Source organism: Pteronotus mesoamericanus, unplaced genomic scaffold (genome assembly GCF_021234165.1).
Source record: "Pteronotus mesoamericanus isolate MK-2021 breed Mesoamerican mustached bat unplaced genomic scaffold, CSHL_Meso_final scaffold_232, whole genome shotgun sequence".
Lineage (NCBI taxonomy): Eukaryota > Metazoa > Chordata > Mammalia > Chiroptera > Mormoopidae > Pteronotus > Pteronotus mesoamericanus.
The window spans coordinates 5500458-5514859 of record NW_026555311.1 but is presented as its reverse complement, the minus strand read 5'-3'; the positions used below and the strand labels follow the sequence as shown (position 1 = coordinate 5514859).

At 35.9% G+C, this 14402-nt stretch overlaps 1 protein-coding gene across 7 annotated transcripts in view; it reads left to right on the top strand.

The window, feature by feature from the left end:
* Nucleotides 1-14402, top strand: part of SEC24B (SEC24 homolog B, COPII coat complex component) — a 94285-nt gene that overhangs the window by 34724 nt on the left and 45159 nt on the right. For 5 of the 7 annotated variants that reach the window (XR_008530685.1, XM_054591628.1, XM_054591626.1 and 2 more), the window contains exon 3: nucleotides 3879-4052. The exons of the other annotated variants lie outside the window; for them this stretch is intronic. Coding sequence is in view for 4 of the 5 variants with exons in the window: in XM_054591628.1 (XP_054447603.1) it covers nucleotides 3879-4052 (174 nt within the window). In the remaining variant the exon portion in view is untranslated. The remainder of the gene's footprint in view (nucleotides 1-3878; nucleotides 4053-14402) is intronic. 7 annotated transcript variants of the gene reach the window in all.

Genomic DNA, 14402 nt, shown 5'->3' with positions numbered 1-14402 from the left:
CATTTATACACTATTGGGACACGTTTTATTCTACCACCATAGTCCTACATGGGTTTCCGTCTTAGACCTAAGTTATACATGTAAATATGTATCATACATACATACACATCCATATATACATGTGTTTGTATATGAGTGCATATGCATATACAGGCTTGGGCAAAAGTAGGTTTACAGTTTTGAGTGTCTGAAATGGAGTTTATTCCTATATTACTGTTTATTGTATTACTTCACATATGAACAACTGTAAACCTGCTTTTGCTTCATTTTGTATATGTATGTGTTCAGTATATATTAATGCTTGCTAATCTTTTACCTTAGGTTTTTTACTCAGATTTATTGAGATATAATTGGCATAAAAGTTCAAGATGTACAGCATGGTAATTTGATACACATAGATATTATAAAATGATACCACAGTAGAGTTAATTGATACACCCATCACCTCATATAATTATCCTTTCTCTGTGTGTAGTGAGAATATTTAATTTCTATTTTTTTTTAATTTAAATACTTACTTTTAGAGAGCAGGGAGGGAGAAAGGAAGGGCAAGAAACATCAATGTGCAAGAGATACATTGATTGGCTGCCTTTTATGCACCCCCAACTGAAGACCCAGCCTGCAGCCCAGGCATGTGCCCTGACTGAGAATCGAACTGGGGACCTTTTGGTTCACAGGCTAGCACTCAGTCCACTGAGCCACACCATCCGGGGCTAAGATCTATTCTTTTAGCAGCTTTCAACTATATAATACAGTGTTGTTAACTATAGTCAACGGTGCTATACATTAGATCCTGAGAACTTATAATTTAAAGTTTGTATCCTTTGACTAATATCTCTACATTTCCCCCACCCCTCAGTCCCTGGCAACCAGCATTCTACTCTTTTTATAAGTTCAGCTTTTTAAAATTCTACATGTAAGTTAGATCATACACTGTTGTCTTTCTCTGTCTGACTTACCTCAATTAGCATAATACCCTCAAGATCAATCCATGTTGCCAAGTGGCAGGATTTCCTCCTTTTGTCATGGCTGAATAATGTTGCTCTGTGTGTGTATGTATGCGCATACCACATTTTCTTTATCCATTTATCTATTGTATCTTCACACATGCTGTGTGTATATGTGTATATATACATATAATGTTTTCTTTATCTAATCATCCATCAGTGGACAGGTTCTTACCTCTTCGTTGATTGAAGATTATCCCCTAGGTCAGGCAATTTGAGCTATCGTAAAGGTCCACTGTGCATCACATGTACTTTGTTTTAGAAATCCAACTTAGTGTTACCATCAGGCCCTAACTTAGTGACAAGTGAAATAAGCCATCTGATTAAAAATAGCAAATAAGAAATGTTTATACTACACTGATGCAGTTTACAATAGAAATGAGATCTGAGCTGGAAACTAGGAACAACTGTAGAGTTCATGAACCACATTACTACAGAATCAAGTACCTCTATTCATATTCCCATCTGAGGTGCGTTGCATAATACAGTAATAAATAATAGCGATCATTAATTAGTAAAGAAAAACTATTTTGGGTTTACATTGTTGAAGAAGGTAAGGAAGCTTGTTTAGGAAACTTTCATAAAGATATTAAAATTAAAGATTATAAAAATATTTGGTGAGTTTTCAGGTTTTTTGAAAATTTCTTGGACCACCTTATTTTGTATACATAGGTATATAAGATAAATATGATACTACTGAATTTTTAGGAACTCCAAATGAACTGTATTATTTTAGTATTTTAATACATTTTTATAAGTTTATATTAAACATTTAATATAAGTTCATTGCTGTAAATAAAATGGACTTTTTCCCCCACCTTTTACCTTTTTTATTTTTTAAATTATATTTTCTTGATTATGCTATTACAGTTGTCCCAATTATTCCCCTGTTGTCGCCCTCCACCCAGCACCCTCCTCTCCCTCAGACCATCCCCACACCGTTGTTCATGTCCATGGGTCATGTGATTAAGTTCTTAGGTTACTCCATTTCCTATACTATACTTTATCCCCATGGCTATTCTGTACCTACCTATTTGTACTTCTTAATCTACTCACCTCTTCACAGATTCCCCCAAAACACCCCCGCCTACCTGGCAACCATCAAAATACTCTCCATACCCATGATTCTGTCTCTGTTCTTGTTTGCTTAGTTTGTTTTTTAGATTCAGTTGTTGACAGATAAGTATTTATTTCCATTTTATTGTTCATAGTTTTGATCTTCTTTTTCTTAAATAAATCCCTTTCACATTTCATGTAATAATAGTTTTGGTGATGACTAACTCCTTTAGTTTTTTCTTGTCTGGTAGCTCTTTATCTGTCCTTTGATTCTAAATGATAGCTTTGCTGGGTAGAGCAGTCTTGGCTGTATGTCCCTGTTTTCATGACTTTGAATATTTCTTGCCAGTCCCTTCTACGCTGCAAAGTTTCTTTTGAGAAATCAGCTGACAGTCTCATGGGAACTCACCTGTAGGTAACTAACTGCTTTTCTCTTACTGATTTTAAGATTCTCTCTTTATCTTTAACCTTTGGCACTTTAATTATGATGTGTCTTAGAGTGCGCTGTTTTCCATCCATCTTATTTGGGACTCTGCTTCCTGAACTTACATGTTTGTTTGTTTGTTTCACCAAATCAGGGAAGTTTTCTTAAATTATTTTTTCAAATAAGTTTTCAATTTCTTGCTCTTTCTCTTCTCCTTGTGGCACCCCTATGATGTGAATGTTGGAACACTTGAAGTTGTCCCATAGGCTGCTTACACTATCCTCATTTTGTTTTGGATTCTTTTGTCTTCTTGTTGTTGCTTCCTTCTGTTTCAAATCATTTATTTAATTCTTGGTGTCATGCACTCTACTATTGTTTCCCTGTAAATTGTTCTTTATTTCAATTAGTGAATTCTTCATTTCTGATTGAACCTTTTTTATGCTGTTGAGGTCCTTTCTAAGTTCCTTAAGAATCCTTATAACTAGTGATTTGAATTCTGCATCTGATAGATTGCTTATCTTTTTCTGGAGTTTTGATCTGTTCTTTCATTTGGGCCCTGTTTCTTTGTCTGCTTGTTTTGGCAGCCTCCTGTGTTTAGTTTTTTTGCGTTAGGTAGAGCTGCACTGACTCCTAGTCTTAATACTATGGCCTAATGTAGTAGGTGCCCTGTAGGGTCCAGTGGCACAGCCTCCCCTATCACCCAAGCTGAGTATTCAAGGTGCACCCTTTCTATGGACTGAGGACACCCATCTCTTTTAGTTAAACCTTGGTTGCTGTTGGCAGGTCAGTGGGAGGGATTACGAAGGTCAGTCTGCTGCAAGGACTGGCTGTGACTACTGACCACCAGCCTCTACCCTCTGTGGAGGATCAGCTCTGCAGGGGCAGGGTGGTGCTCTGATGTGGTCTGTAGTTGTCCACTGGGTGCACAGGCTGAAGCTTGGAGGAAGTGAGTCTGAGTAGGTGAGTCTGTGTGTGGGTTCTTCAAGAGAAACTGCATGGGACTCCAACAGGTTCTCTCACCAATGAGTACCGGCTGGTTTTTGCAGCCAGAAGTTACAGGGATCTATCTTCCTGTCACTGAGACCCTGGGCTCAGAGGCCTGGTGTGGGGCTGGCGCTTCTCACTTCGGAGATATCCGTCCCAAATTTTTATCTATCACATATGGATGTGGGACCAGCCTGTTCTGTATTATGCCTTCCTGCCAATCTGGAGGGATGTGACTTCATTAAGTCTGTAGTAGTCAGACTTCCATTCACCTTGATTTCTGACTGTTCTGAGTGATGGTTGTTCTATAATTTACTTGTAATTTTGATGTGGTTATGTGAGGAGGTGAGCCATTTTTTATTATGCCTCCATCTTAACTGAAGTCTGAAATAGATTCTTATCTTTAGTTGCAGATTCTTTATCCTGCCCTGTTATGCAAAATGTTCAGCCTCCCAAGTCCAGCCCAGTGGTACCCACTGTTGTGTCAGGAGCCTCGTCAGTGAGAACACCCCCTGCTGCAGACCGCCTCTCGGAGCCTGTGGCATCAGCCATGCGGCCGTCAGAGCTGTCACAACAGAAAGGTATTGGAGAAACTCATTATGTATGCAGCACACATACTCACACACACACAGATTCAAATAGGTGATTTTTAAAAGTCGAACTGTGTAACCGTAATTTTTAGAAAATGTGAAAGTAGTAATTTATAATCTCAATTCAAATACAGCTGTTTTGTTTTTCATATAGTAACTTTCAATCTTTATGAATTTATATTTTACATAATTGCAATTGTCATTTAAATACTATTTTGTATTTTGCTTTTACATTTACTAAATTATTCACACTTTCAGGTATCTACTTAGTCTTTGTGGTCATTTTTCTGGGTAATAATTCATTGAGTCAGTGTATTATAATTTATTAACCCATCCCTCTATCATGGAACTTTTATTTCCTATTTTTTAAAGTTACTGTAGTTTCTTTAAAACAATAAAGTGCCTGAGATTTCCTTTAATCATGATTTTCCATATCCTAGTTGATGATTTCTGTCCTTTGTCATTATTATTAATTAAAAGTAGCTTTTGATCCAATTTGATGAATGTGAGGGGCAAAAATGAAGTTGTATCTCACATTTGGAGCAATGACAAATGATATGGTTTGTTTTTTGTGCTTGTTTAATATTCTCCATGTGGTAAATAAGTGACAGGCAACTAAAAACCCTGTTTTCCCACATTTTCTTTTCTTTTGGAAGTTCTCATGATTATCTTCTCTCTGGCTAAAATTTCATATCTATTGGTATTTCAGGTTAATACATTGTATTTTTCATTTGATGAGAGACAACTGAACTGTTTTTAGAAATCTACAGTTTGTCTTTCCAGAACAACAATTAGTGATATTTTTAGGGACTGTACTCACAATGTAATGACAGGTCCTGACTTTGCCTATGAAGAGCTCCCTCTTCATATGTTCTGAAATTAAGAAAAAAAAGCATCATAAATGCTTAGGCTGATTTCACTGCCTATATCTGCTGAGTACTTATGTGGTCTACAGTGCCTTTCTATCATTTGATCATGTTATACATTATAAATTTTTTTATTTGGTTTTATAGGAAAACCAACTTCAGCACCAAGGAGTGTCCATTGATTTCCAACCGCCAGTGGGTATATTAGGAACAGAATCTAGTTTAAGTGTTTGCCTTCAAAGTAGAGGGCTGGTAGGGAAGTTTTGCTTGTCATGAGTAAGGGTAGGTTGAAGCCCTAACTGAATGAATGCTGTCTTTTTTTGTGTTTTTCGTCTGCATTGACGACTCATTCCATTTCTTAATTATCTTGCTTGTTTGGCCTTTTAAATTACCCCTGCTAATTTTTTTTCCTGTCATATTTTCTTTTTGATAATTTTACCTTAAATACCATGTTGTTATCTTATGGTATCATTTTGTAAACCACTTTCCTAGTAAATAATCACAACTACGTTTCCTTTTTTCCCTTACTAAGTAGATTGGAAAAGGGAAGGAGCTACCATTTATTGAGCATTTACAATGTGCCAGTTACTTTATATTTCTTACTTCATTTAATCCCCATATCAATCCTATGATGTCGGTACATCTTATCTGTTTTACAGATGAGAAAAGTGAGATTCACAAAAATAAGGTAACCTGCCCAAGTTACAAATTTAAGCAGTATAGTGAAAGATTTCTAACTCAGGACTTTTTATCATTATGCTCTTTCTGTAAAATGAGGTTGAATTTTTCTGTTGTTGGCTGTTAAACTCTTGATTTACCCAAGAAAGCTCCTGGCTTGAATAAGTAACAGAAAAGATAATACTGGAGACATTTGAATTGTAGCTTTTCATACTCCTTTTTCTGAAGTTGGTGATTGACTTCTTAGTGGCCTCTGCCTTTGGATAGTCTGGGGTACACAGCTGATTGTTGATGTGAGTTAGGGCTCCCATTTACGTTGTACAAGTTGTACTTTGTATGAATGGTGCCTATTGTAGTTGTGCAGTGCACAGCCTGCATAGAACCTGGTGTGGGTCTGCTGTGGCTTCTAAAACAGTATTAAAAAGAGATGAGCCTTTTTCTCCCAGCTTCACAGATACCCTTGCTTAGTTATTGTCTCAAGGACTGAGCAACTTTTCTGGTTTTTAGAGGAGAGGCTTCAAATTTTTGCTCTTAAAATTTTTTTTTTAAAAATCTGTAACTACTTAAACATTTTTCAGATTGCCATCTAAAATTTTTCACCAAAAACTTAAATAGTTGCAGTTATGTAATTTTCAACATATTGCATATGTTGACTTTTAAAACAAAGATGTATGATTATTCTTTGTATCCACTGGAATGTATTTACCTTTATCTTTTTAAAAAACACCCAGATGAGTCCTTCTTTAACATTTGGAAAGTTGATGTTTTTCCTTTTTCTCCTTTATATCATACCCTTTCCTCTGAATGTAACAATATAGTATATTCTTAAGCTAGAAACTCTTATTTGTCTATATTATACTTCTCTGCCACAATGATACTGTATATAAAAATTGAAATTTTAAAATTTGTTTTACTATCTTATGACCATAAGCCTAAGCATTAACATTTTCTGTATTAAATAAGCAATACAATTATCATCAGTATATAGTTGGTCAAAACAACATAAACATCGTGACTTTTGGTATTTTTTTAACATAATGTGCATTTTTATTAAACATACATATTTCATAGAGTGGAATCCCTCTCTCTCCTCCCCAACTTAGCTTTGTGTATCTGAGTTGTATATGATTCATTGTTAGAATAAGATAAACTTTAGCTAGATTTTATTTGTTTTTATTTTTATACATATACTCGAAACTTTGTTCCTGTAATGTAGGTAGGAATGATATTTGAAGGGTTTTATCAAAGCAGTATGTGTTCTTTTGGGTTTTTAACCTTTTGAATTGTGTGTGAGAAATTTTTATTGTTGTTTTGTTAGATTTTATTTTCCAGGTAGTCATTGACATTATTACTTTAATGTAGCGGTTTACAGTTTAAAAATGCCTTTCACTTATCTGTCATCATGTGAAATGGGCATATCATAGTTCATTTTCCTTTTACAGATGAGATTTTGGTTTAGAGAGGTAGACCTCTTACCCAAAGATACACAGACTGCCAAGGAGGGAGCAGGACCCAGTGTAGATCTTCTGCCTCCCCGCCCAGTGCTTGTTTTACTAATTCAGCAATTACTCAAAATACTGTGAATTTCATTTTACCATTGCCAGGATCTTATCCTTTCACTGTATTTTTATGAAAACTTCAAGCTGTGATGTAACTCATTTATTTTATGGATGGTATCTCTATATAACCTGATTGGTAAAAGCAGTCCTCATTTTCAAACCAGTGAGACAAATTTTATTCGTGAGAAAGTCTGAATCAATTTTTCCAATCCAAGAAAATATTTTCAGAGAATTGCAATGAGTGTCATAAACTCCACTGAGAAATAAATTGAAGCATGTACCTTTTAAGCCAATTTACTGTATGCAATCAAATAAATGTCGAAGATCTAATACAGTTTTTTTATAGTAAGCTATAAAAGCTAGGCAGTGAGTAAATAGTCAGTTTCCCGTTACCAAATTTGAAATAAAGCAGTGTAATATGTACCTAATATTAGGCTACATGAAGCAAGGATTTTCTTGAAAAGCATTGTATTACTGTGGTAAACATATGTATTGTATGTATCAAACTCTGGTATTTGACTTTTTAAAAATATTTACATTAGGGATCAAGTATAAATATCAAAAATAATTTAATCAGGCATCATGATTTTTAAAAAAATGAGTGTTCCCATGTATATAATAAAAAGAAAAGATATACATTACTAAGTAGTTATACGTTTATCTGCTAGTAAATTTTTTTTTTGTTGAAAGGAGGTAGAAGGAATTAAGTATTATATAAAATATGAGGTAGGAAATGATAATCATTATAGATATCTTGTGATAAAATAAGTTGTAAAGTACATTATTGAATATTTTATACTGACTTTGAAAAAAATCACGTAGAACTTTTATCTCTGAATTTTATTCAGTGTATCTTGAAAAAGTCAGTAGTCCTAGAAAACATTCTACTTACTTTTAAAAGAATAAGCATTACTAAGGCTACTACTCATGTTGGTGGAAGTTTCTTTTTTCTAACTAGCAACTTGCCCTAAGGAATAAGTATTAAGAATAGATGAAAATAATTGTGTTCAATTTAATATACACTAAACATGTTTTTAAATAACAGGTAATACTTATATAGTTTGAGTATATTTCAGGCACCATTCTAAGCTTTGTAATATGTATATTTATTCATTTAAACCTCAAAACACTATTTGAGGTAGTTACTACTTCACCCACAGATGATGTAGTGAAGAACAGAAGGTTAATAACTTGCTCAGGGACACACAACTAGTAAGGGGTACACCTGAAGTTGAACCCAGAGTCCCCATCTTTTTCCTCAATGTGCTGCTTGTCAGTCAGTATTTCTTACTGTTTTTGCTTTGTTCTCATGGGACTCTTTCAGAAGGAGTGAGTTGTTTGACAGTAGTGATTGGGGATCTTATACATGCAGAATTTTTAAATAAATTCATCACCTTTTCAATATTTCTGAATTAAGAATATTCCAATGAGAACCAACACTATTTCTACCATGTTTTGTCTTTTACTGTAACATGTGTGATAAGGTAAAAGAACGTCTAGATTTAGGATGGCTTGATTATTTAAGGAAGGAAGACATTTTCCCTTTAGCCTGAGACTTTTATACCTCAGGGCACTGTGTTATAGTAAGATTTAGTATAAGTTAAGAATATGCACTTCCTTTGTAAAGTGAGAGAAACACTGTTGTTAACACAGGAACTTTCTTAAGTAGGTAAGTTTTAGGAAAGAGTACTATGGAAGTTGGTTCCCTTAAAACCATTCTTTTGTGAGAACCCTTGGAAATTTTTCTAGTATGTGTACCTAGTCTGAAGACCTCCTTAGGAAATATAACAGTTGCTCAAAAGTCTGAACGCTTGAATTTAAAAAAGCTAACCTCCACAAAGGATGTGTTCTCGTAAGACTAGTTTTATTCATTTCCAATGTAACTGTATCTAGGGAACAGTGAAGAAACCTTTTATTAAACAGCCCCAAGGATGTAGTCTCCTGGAGAGTTTTGCCTGAAGGTACTTCAGTAATAGGTACTTTAAACCAAATGCCCTTTCTAAATTATTGGAGTCCTGTTAGTTACAAAACTCTGAATAATGTCAAATTCTGTTATGGTTTCTTGCCACTTGATTTAGTACAGTCATACCTTGGAAGTTCTGATAAAGATAGAATAAGTTAGGATATAGCATGTCCTCCCCATTTGGTGGTGTTGGTTGTGATTGGGATGGAAGGTACTCCATATACATTTTTGCAATAGGTTTTGGGTTGAGCTCTGGAAGATAAGTCATGTTCTACCACCTTAAAAATGCAGCCTGTATTTGTCGTACATAGGTTCTGGCTGTTGAAGAGGATCTGAGTAAAGGCACTCATGAAGTTCTCATAACCATTCACATACAGCAGAGCAGAAAGCTCCTTTCTGGCTGTAATTCCCCACTTGTTGCAGTTTGTATGTACTGGACCGAATCTAGAATGGGGAACTTAACTATGGATTGGTTGTTATCCTGGAGCCCTTACTCTCTGTTATGCAACGAATTAACTAAAAGGTCATATTCTTGTGCCATTAGTATTATCAAGTTTTTAATAAAGTTTACTTGAACAAGCAAAGGAAGGCTAAATTCTGGGCATATTATCACATTTGAAGAAGGGCTTAAATCTTGATACTTTCATCTCCAGCTCTTCTTTAAAAGAATTGCATCTTTCTTCAGGAAAATAGAGTTTAGAGTATGTTGGGTGACATTCTGTTAATATAGTACATTGACAACTATAGTATAATCTGAAATATAATAAATAATAATATTACTCAATGCTGTCTATTCATAAATTTCTTCCAGTGCATTGAGTAGTTGTTCTATAAATCTTTGTATCATTGTATAGCTGTTTCATTTGCTTCCAATTAAACATGGATATTTTTCTGATAAGTGAAATAAATTCATTTTCATTAAATCTGGAGAAAGAAAGGAAAATATTTATCTTAAAATATATATGGTATGCCCTGTACTTTGATTCCTTTGATTAGTTATAGAGTCAGCAATCTGTATATTCATTTAGTCATGAAAAGAATGGAGTCTCTTCTGATTTTTTTCCTCATTATTGGCCTCTGTTAGCAGGGTAAATGGAATTTATTCCTGTTTCTTCTTTCTCTTGTTTCTTTCTATTATATACATACACATATAGGGTAGGGCAAAAGTAGGTTTACAGTTGTGATTACGTGAAACACAGGGTCTATTTTTGTATTTTTTTAATCATCTTTTATTTTCCAGTTATAGTTGACATACAATATTAGTTTCAGGTGTAAACCCTAGGGATTAGACATTATATAATATACTAAGCGATCATTCTGATAAAATGTACCAATCTAATACCACACATAGTTATTAGAATATTGTTGACTATATTCTCTATGTTGTGCTTTACATCCTTATGACTAACTATTCTGTATCAACCAATTTGTAGTTCAGATCCCTTCACCTTTTTTGCCATCCCATCTGACAACCATTAAAATGTTCTCTGTATCTGTGAGTCTGTTCTGCTTGCTTGTTAATTTTGTTTTTTAGATTCAGTTGTTGACAGATAGGTATTTATTTCCATTTTATTGTTTGTATTTTTTATCTTTTTTACCCCCTCCTTCTTCTTCTTAAAGAAGACCCTTTAATATTTCACGTAATCCTAGTTTGGTGGTGGTGAACTTCATTAGCTTTTTCTTTTCTATAAAGCTCTTTATCCTTTGATTCTAAATGATAGCCTTGCCGGGTAGAGTAATTTTGGTTGTAGGTACTTATATTTCATCACTTTGAATATTTCTTGCCAATCCCTTGTAGCCTGCAAAGTTTGTTATTTTTTAAGAAAATAGCTGACAGTCTTATGGGGGTTCCTTTGTAGGTAACTAACTGCTTTTCTCTTGCTGCTTTTAAGATTCTCTCTTTGTTTTTAACATTCTGAATTTTAATTATGATGTGTTTGGTGTGGGCCTCTTTGGGTTCATCTTTTTTAGGACTTTGTGCTTCCTGAACTGGTATGTCTGTTTTCACCCGATTAGGGAAGTTTTCTGTCATTTTTTCAAATATATTTTCAATTTCTTGATCTCTAGCTTCTCTTTCCGGTGCCCCTATGATGCAAATGTTGGTGTGTTTGAAGTTGTCCCAGAGGCTCCTTACACTGTCTTTGTTTTTGTTTTTTGTTTGTTTTGCCTTCTATTCTTTTTTCTTCTTGCTGTTCTGATTGGGTATTTTTGGCCACCTTATAGTTCAAATTGCTAATTTGATTCTGAGCTTCGTCTACTTTACTGTTGATTTCCTATAAATTATTCTTAATTTCAGTTAGTGATCCTTCATTTCTGACTGGTTCTTTTTTATGATTTCTGTATCTTTTTCGCACTTTTCAAGTTCTCACAAAGTTCCTTGAGCATTATCATAGCTACTGTTTTGAACTCTGTATCCAGTAGTTTGCATGCCTCCGTTTCATTTAGTTCTTTTTTTGGAGATTTACCCTGTTCTTTCATTTGGGACCTGTTTCTGTCTTTGCATTTTGTTTGCTTCTCTATGTTTCTTTCTATGTATTAGATTAGAGCTGCTTTGTCTACTTGGTAGAGTAGCCTTGTGTAGTAGGTGTCCTGTAGGGCCCAGTGGTGCAGCCTCCTCAGTCATCTGAGTTGGGTGTTCCAGGTGCACCTCTCTGTTGACTGTGTGCAGTGTCCTGTTGTAGTTGAGCCTTGATTGCTGTTGGCATCACTGGGAGGGATTAATCCTCAGGCCAGTCAGCTGGGAGAACCAGCTACATTGGAGGAGCTGCTGTGCTGGAGTCAACCCTTCAGAGCTAGACTTTCTGCAGTGGGGCTTTGGTGCTCACTGAGTCTGCCCCTTGAAAGTGTGGTTCATGGTGGTGCTAGGGTTGTAGTCCAGTGTGGTCTGCAGCTGTCCACTGGCTGCACTGGCCCTGGGGCCTCTCAGGAGGTACAAGGTCAGCCACTGCCTGTGCACTGCCTGGGCCGCCTGGCACAAACCACAGAGTGATCTGCAGATGGCTACTGCTTATACTGGGCTTGGAGATGCCCAGGAGAGGCCAGGCTGCTAACCAAGACTGGCTGCCACTAGTGTCACGCCTTGAGCCAGTTAGCAAGAGGTACAGGTTACTCAGAGACCAGATGCTATTTGTTTGAGAGATTTTAGGGAATCTGAAGCATGAATGAAGACAGGCCATTTGTATGGAAAAGCAACTGGAAACAGCTTGTTGTTGGGCCTGCAAGGTTGGTGGAGTGGGATCTAAGGGAATCATCAGCTTAAGGCAAACAGTGAAAGCCAGGCTGATGGAGACTCAGTTATTGAACCCACTTGCAATCTGGGGGGGGAAGGGCTCATCAAAGAAACAGTGGCTTCTGCCAGTATTTTTGTTTGAGAGAAAGCTGCCATCCCTCAGCTCTCACTGATGCCCAGACAATCCATTTCTTCCCCATATGTCTCTGGTGCCTTTTGAACTGCTGTCCCAGCTCTGGAGCTGAGAGGGAGTGAGTCCAAGTAACTCTGTGCATGGGCCATTTATAAGAAATTGCCTGGGACCCCAGAAGTACTGCGTCTCACTCAGCCACAATCCCCACTGGTTTTTACAGCCAGAAATTATGGGGACCTCTCTTCCTGGAACCGGGACCCTGGGCTTGGAGGCTTGGAGTCGGGCTGGGACCCCTAGCTCCTCAGGGGGTATCTCTGCAGCCAAGATATTTCTCTAACACTCGCAGATGTGGAACCAGCCCATTCCCTTTCTCCATCCCTTTTACTAGTCTTGATGTGGCTTATTTAATTCCCTATTTGTAGGACTTCATTCAGCCAGATTTCAGCAGTTCTTAATGATGGTGGTTCTGTAGTTCAGTTGTAATTTTGATGTGGTTGTGGGAGGATATGAGTACCGCATTTACCTATGCTGCCATCTTAACCCAAAGTTATTTTTTATTATTGTATTATTTTCCATGTGAATAACTGTAAACCTGCTTTTGCCCCATTCTGTATGTGTACTTTTTTAAAGGACAGTGCTAATTGCATTTTAAGAAAGTACTCTTATTTTTAAGGAAGTCCTTAAGTTGAAAAATTTCTTTTCTATAAAAATTCTTTCATGTACTTTTATTGTAAATTTTAATTGTAAACTTCTTAGTATATTTAACTTAAGGTCTAATATTAGTCAAATTTCATTTTAACAAGGCTTTCATTAGAGGAACATGCCACAGAATTTGGCCTTTTAAGGTATCAAGTTTATTTCTCTTTATTTTCTGAATTTAAATTGATTTTTATTTTCTAAGATGAGTTTATAATAACTGCCACTTTATATTTAGATGATGTGTCAGTGAAGCTAGCAGGTTTTTTCATGACTCTCTTAGTCAGCCAGAGTGTGAAGATCACAGCTTCACTCCTGTGCAGTTGAAACTTTCTCCCCTTGTAAGCTTCAATTTTACTCTTTAATAGTCTTTTTCTTATTATAGACATAGTTACATTTATCTATGCTAATTTAAAAGTTCACCTAAAAAAACAATGAGGAGTGCATCAAGGAACTACCGTGTGATTTTGATGAGGCTGGGCTTCATAGTGTTTCCAGTATTGTGAAATGTTATTGAAAATTCACACTGGGTTTCTGGGTTTTTCTTTTTTAAAGCTGATCTATAAGATTTTTCTTACAGGTGGTTTATTCTTATTTATAAAGTGTTTTCATTAAGGTTATTTTATCTCTCTTAAAATATCTGTGGATGTTAATTTTTTTGTCTTGATTTTACCACATTAATTAAATAATAAAAGTACCCAATCAGATTTATAAGGGAAGTATTAAACAGTTACTAGCTGCTGTGCATTTTCTACAGAATCTTTCTTCTCTTGTGTATCTCACAGAGGACCACTCAGTCACCTACTTCAGACTCACATACAGGCAATAGACTGAAGCTGGGATGATTGGCCATCTCAGAAAATACTTTTCTGTAATTGCCATACTTGTAGGGTCACAGTTAATAACCCCACTCTTTTTTTTAACATCTGCTGTGAGCAGAGAACCATGCTGAATACAGTTCTTTTCTTTAACTGTCATTCTTTTTCCGTTACGAGAACTGTGTTACCATCAAGGTGGCATTCGCAGAAGGAAGGTATCAAATATCTATCTACCTGTGTTGTATGCTGTATACATTCATTTCAGTAGAATGACCACTGCTCATCAGGAATGCACAGTCCCAAAGGAAGTATACCACAATGGCCCTAAGGTTAAAGAAGGTAAACATGTACAGAGCTCAGGAAGATTTTCAGAGATTATCATTGCAGTTTCAGTGTAAT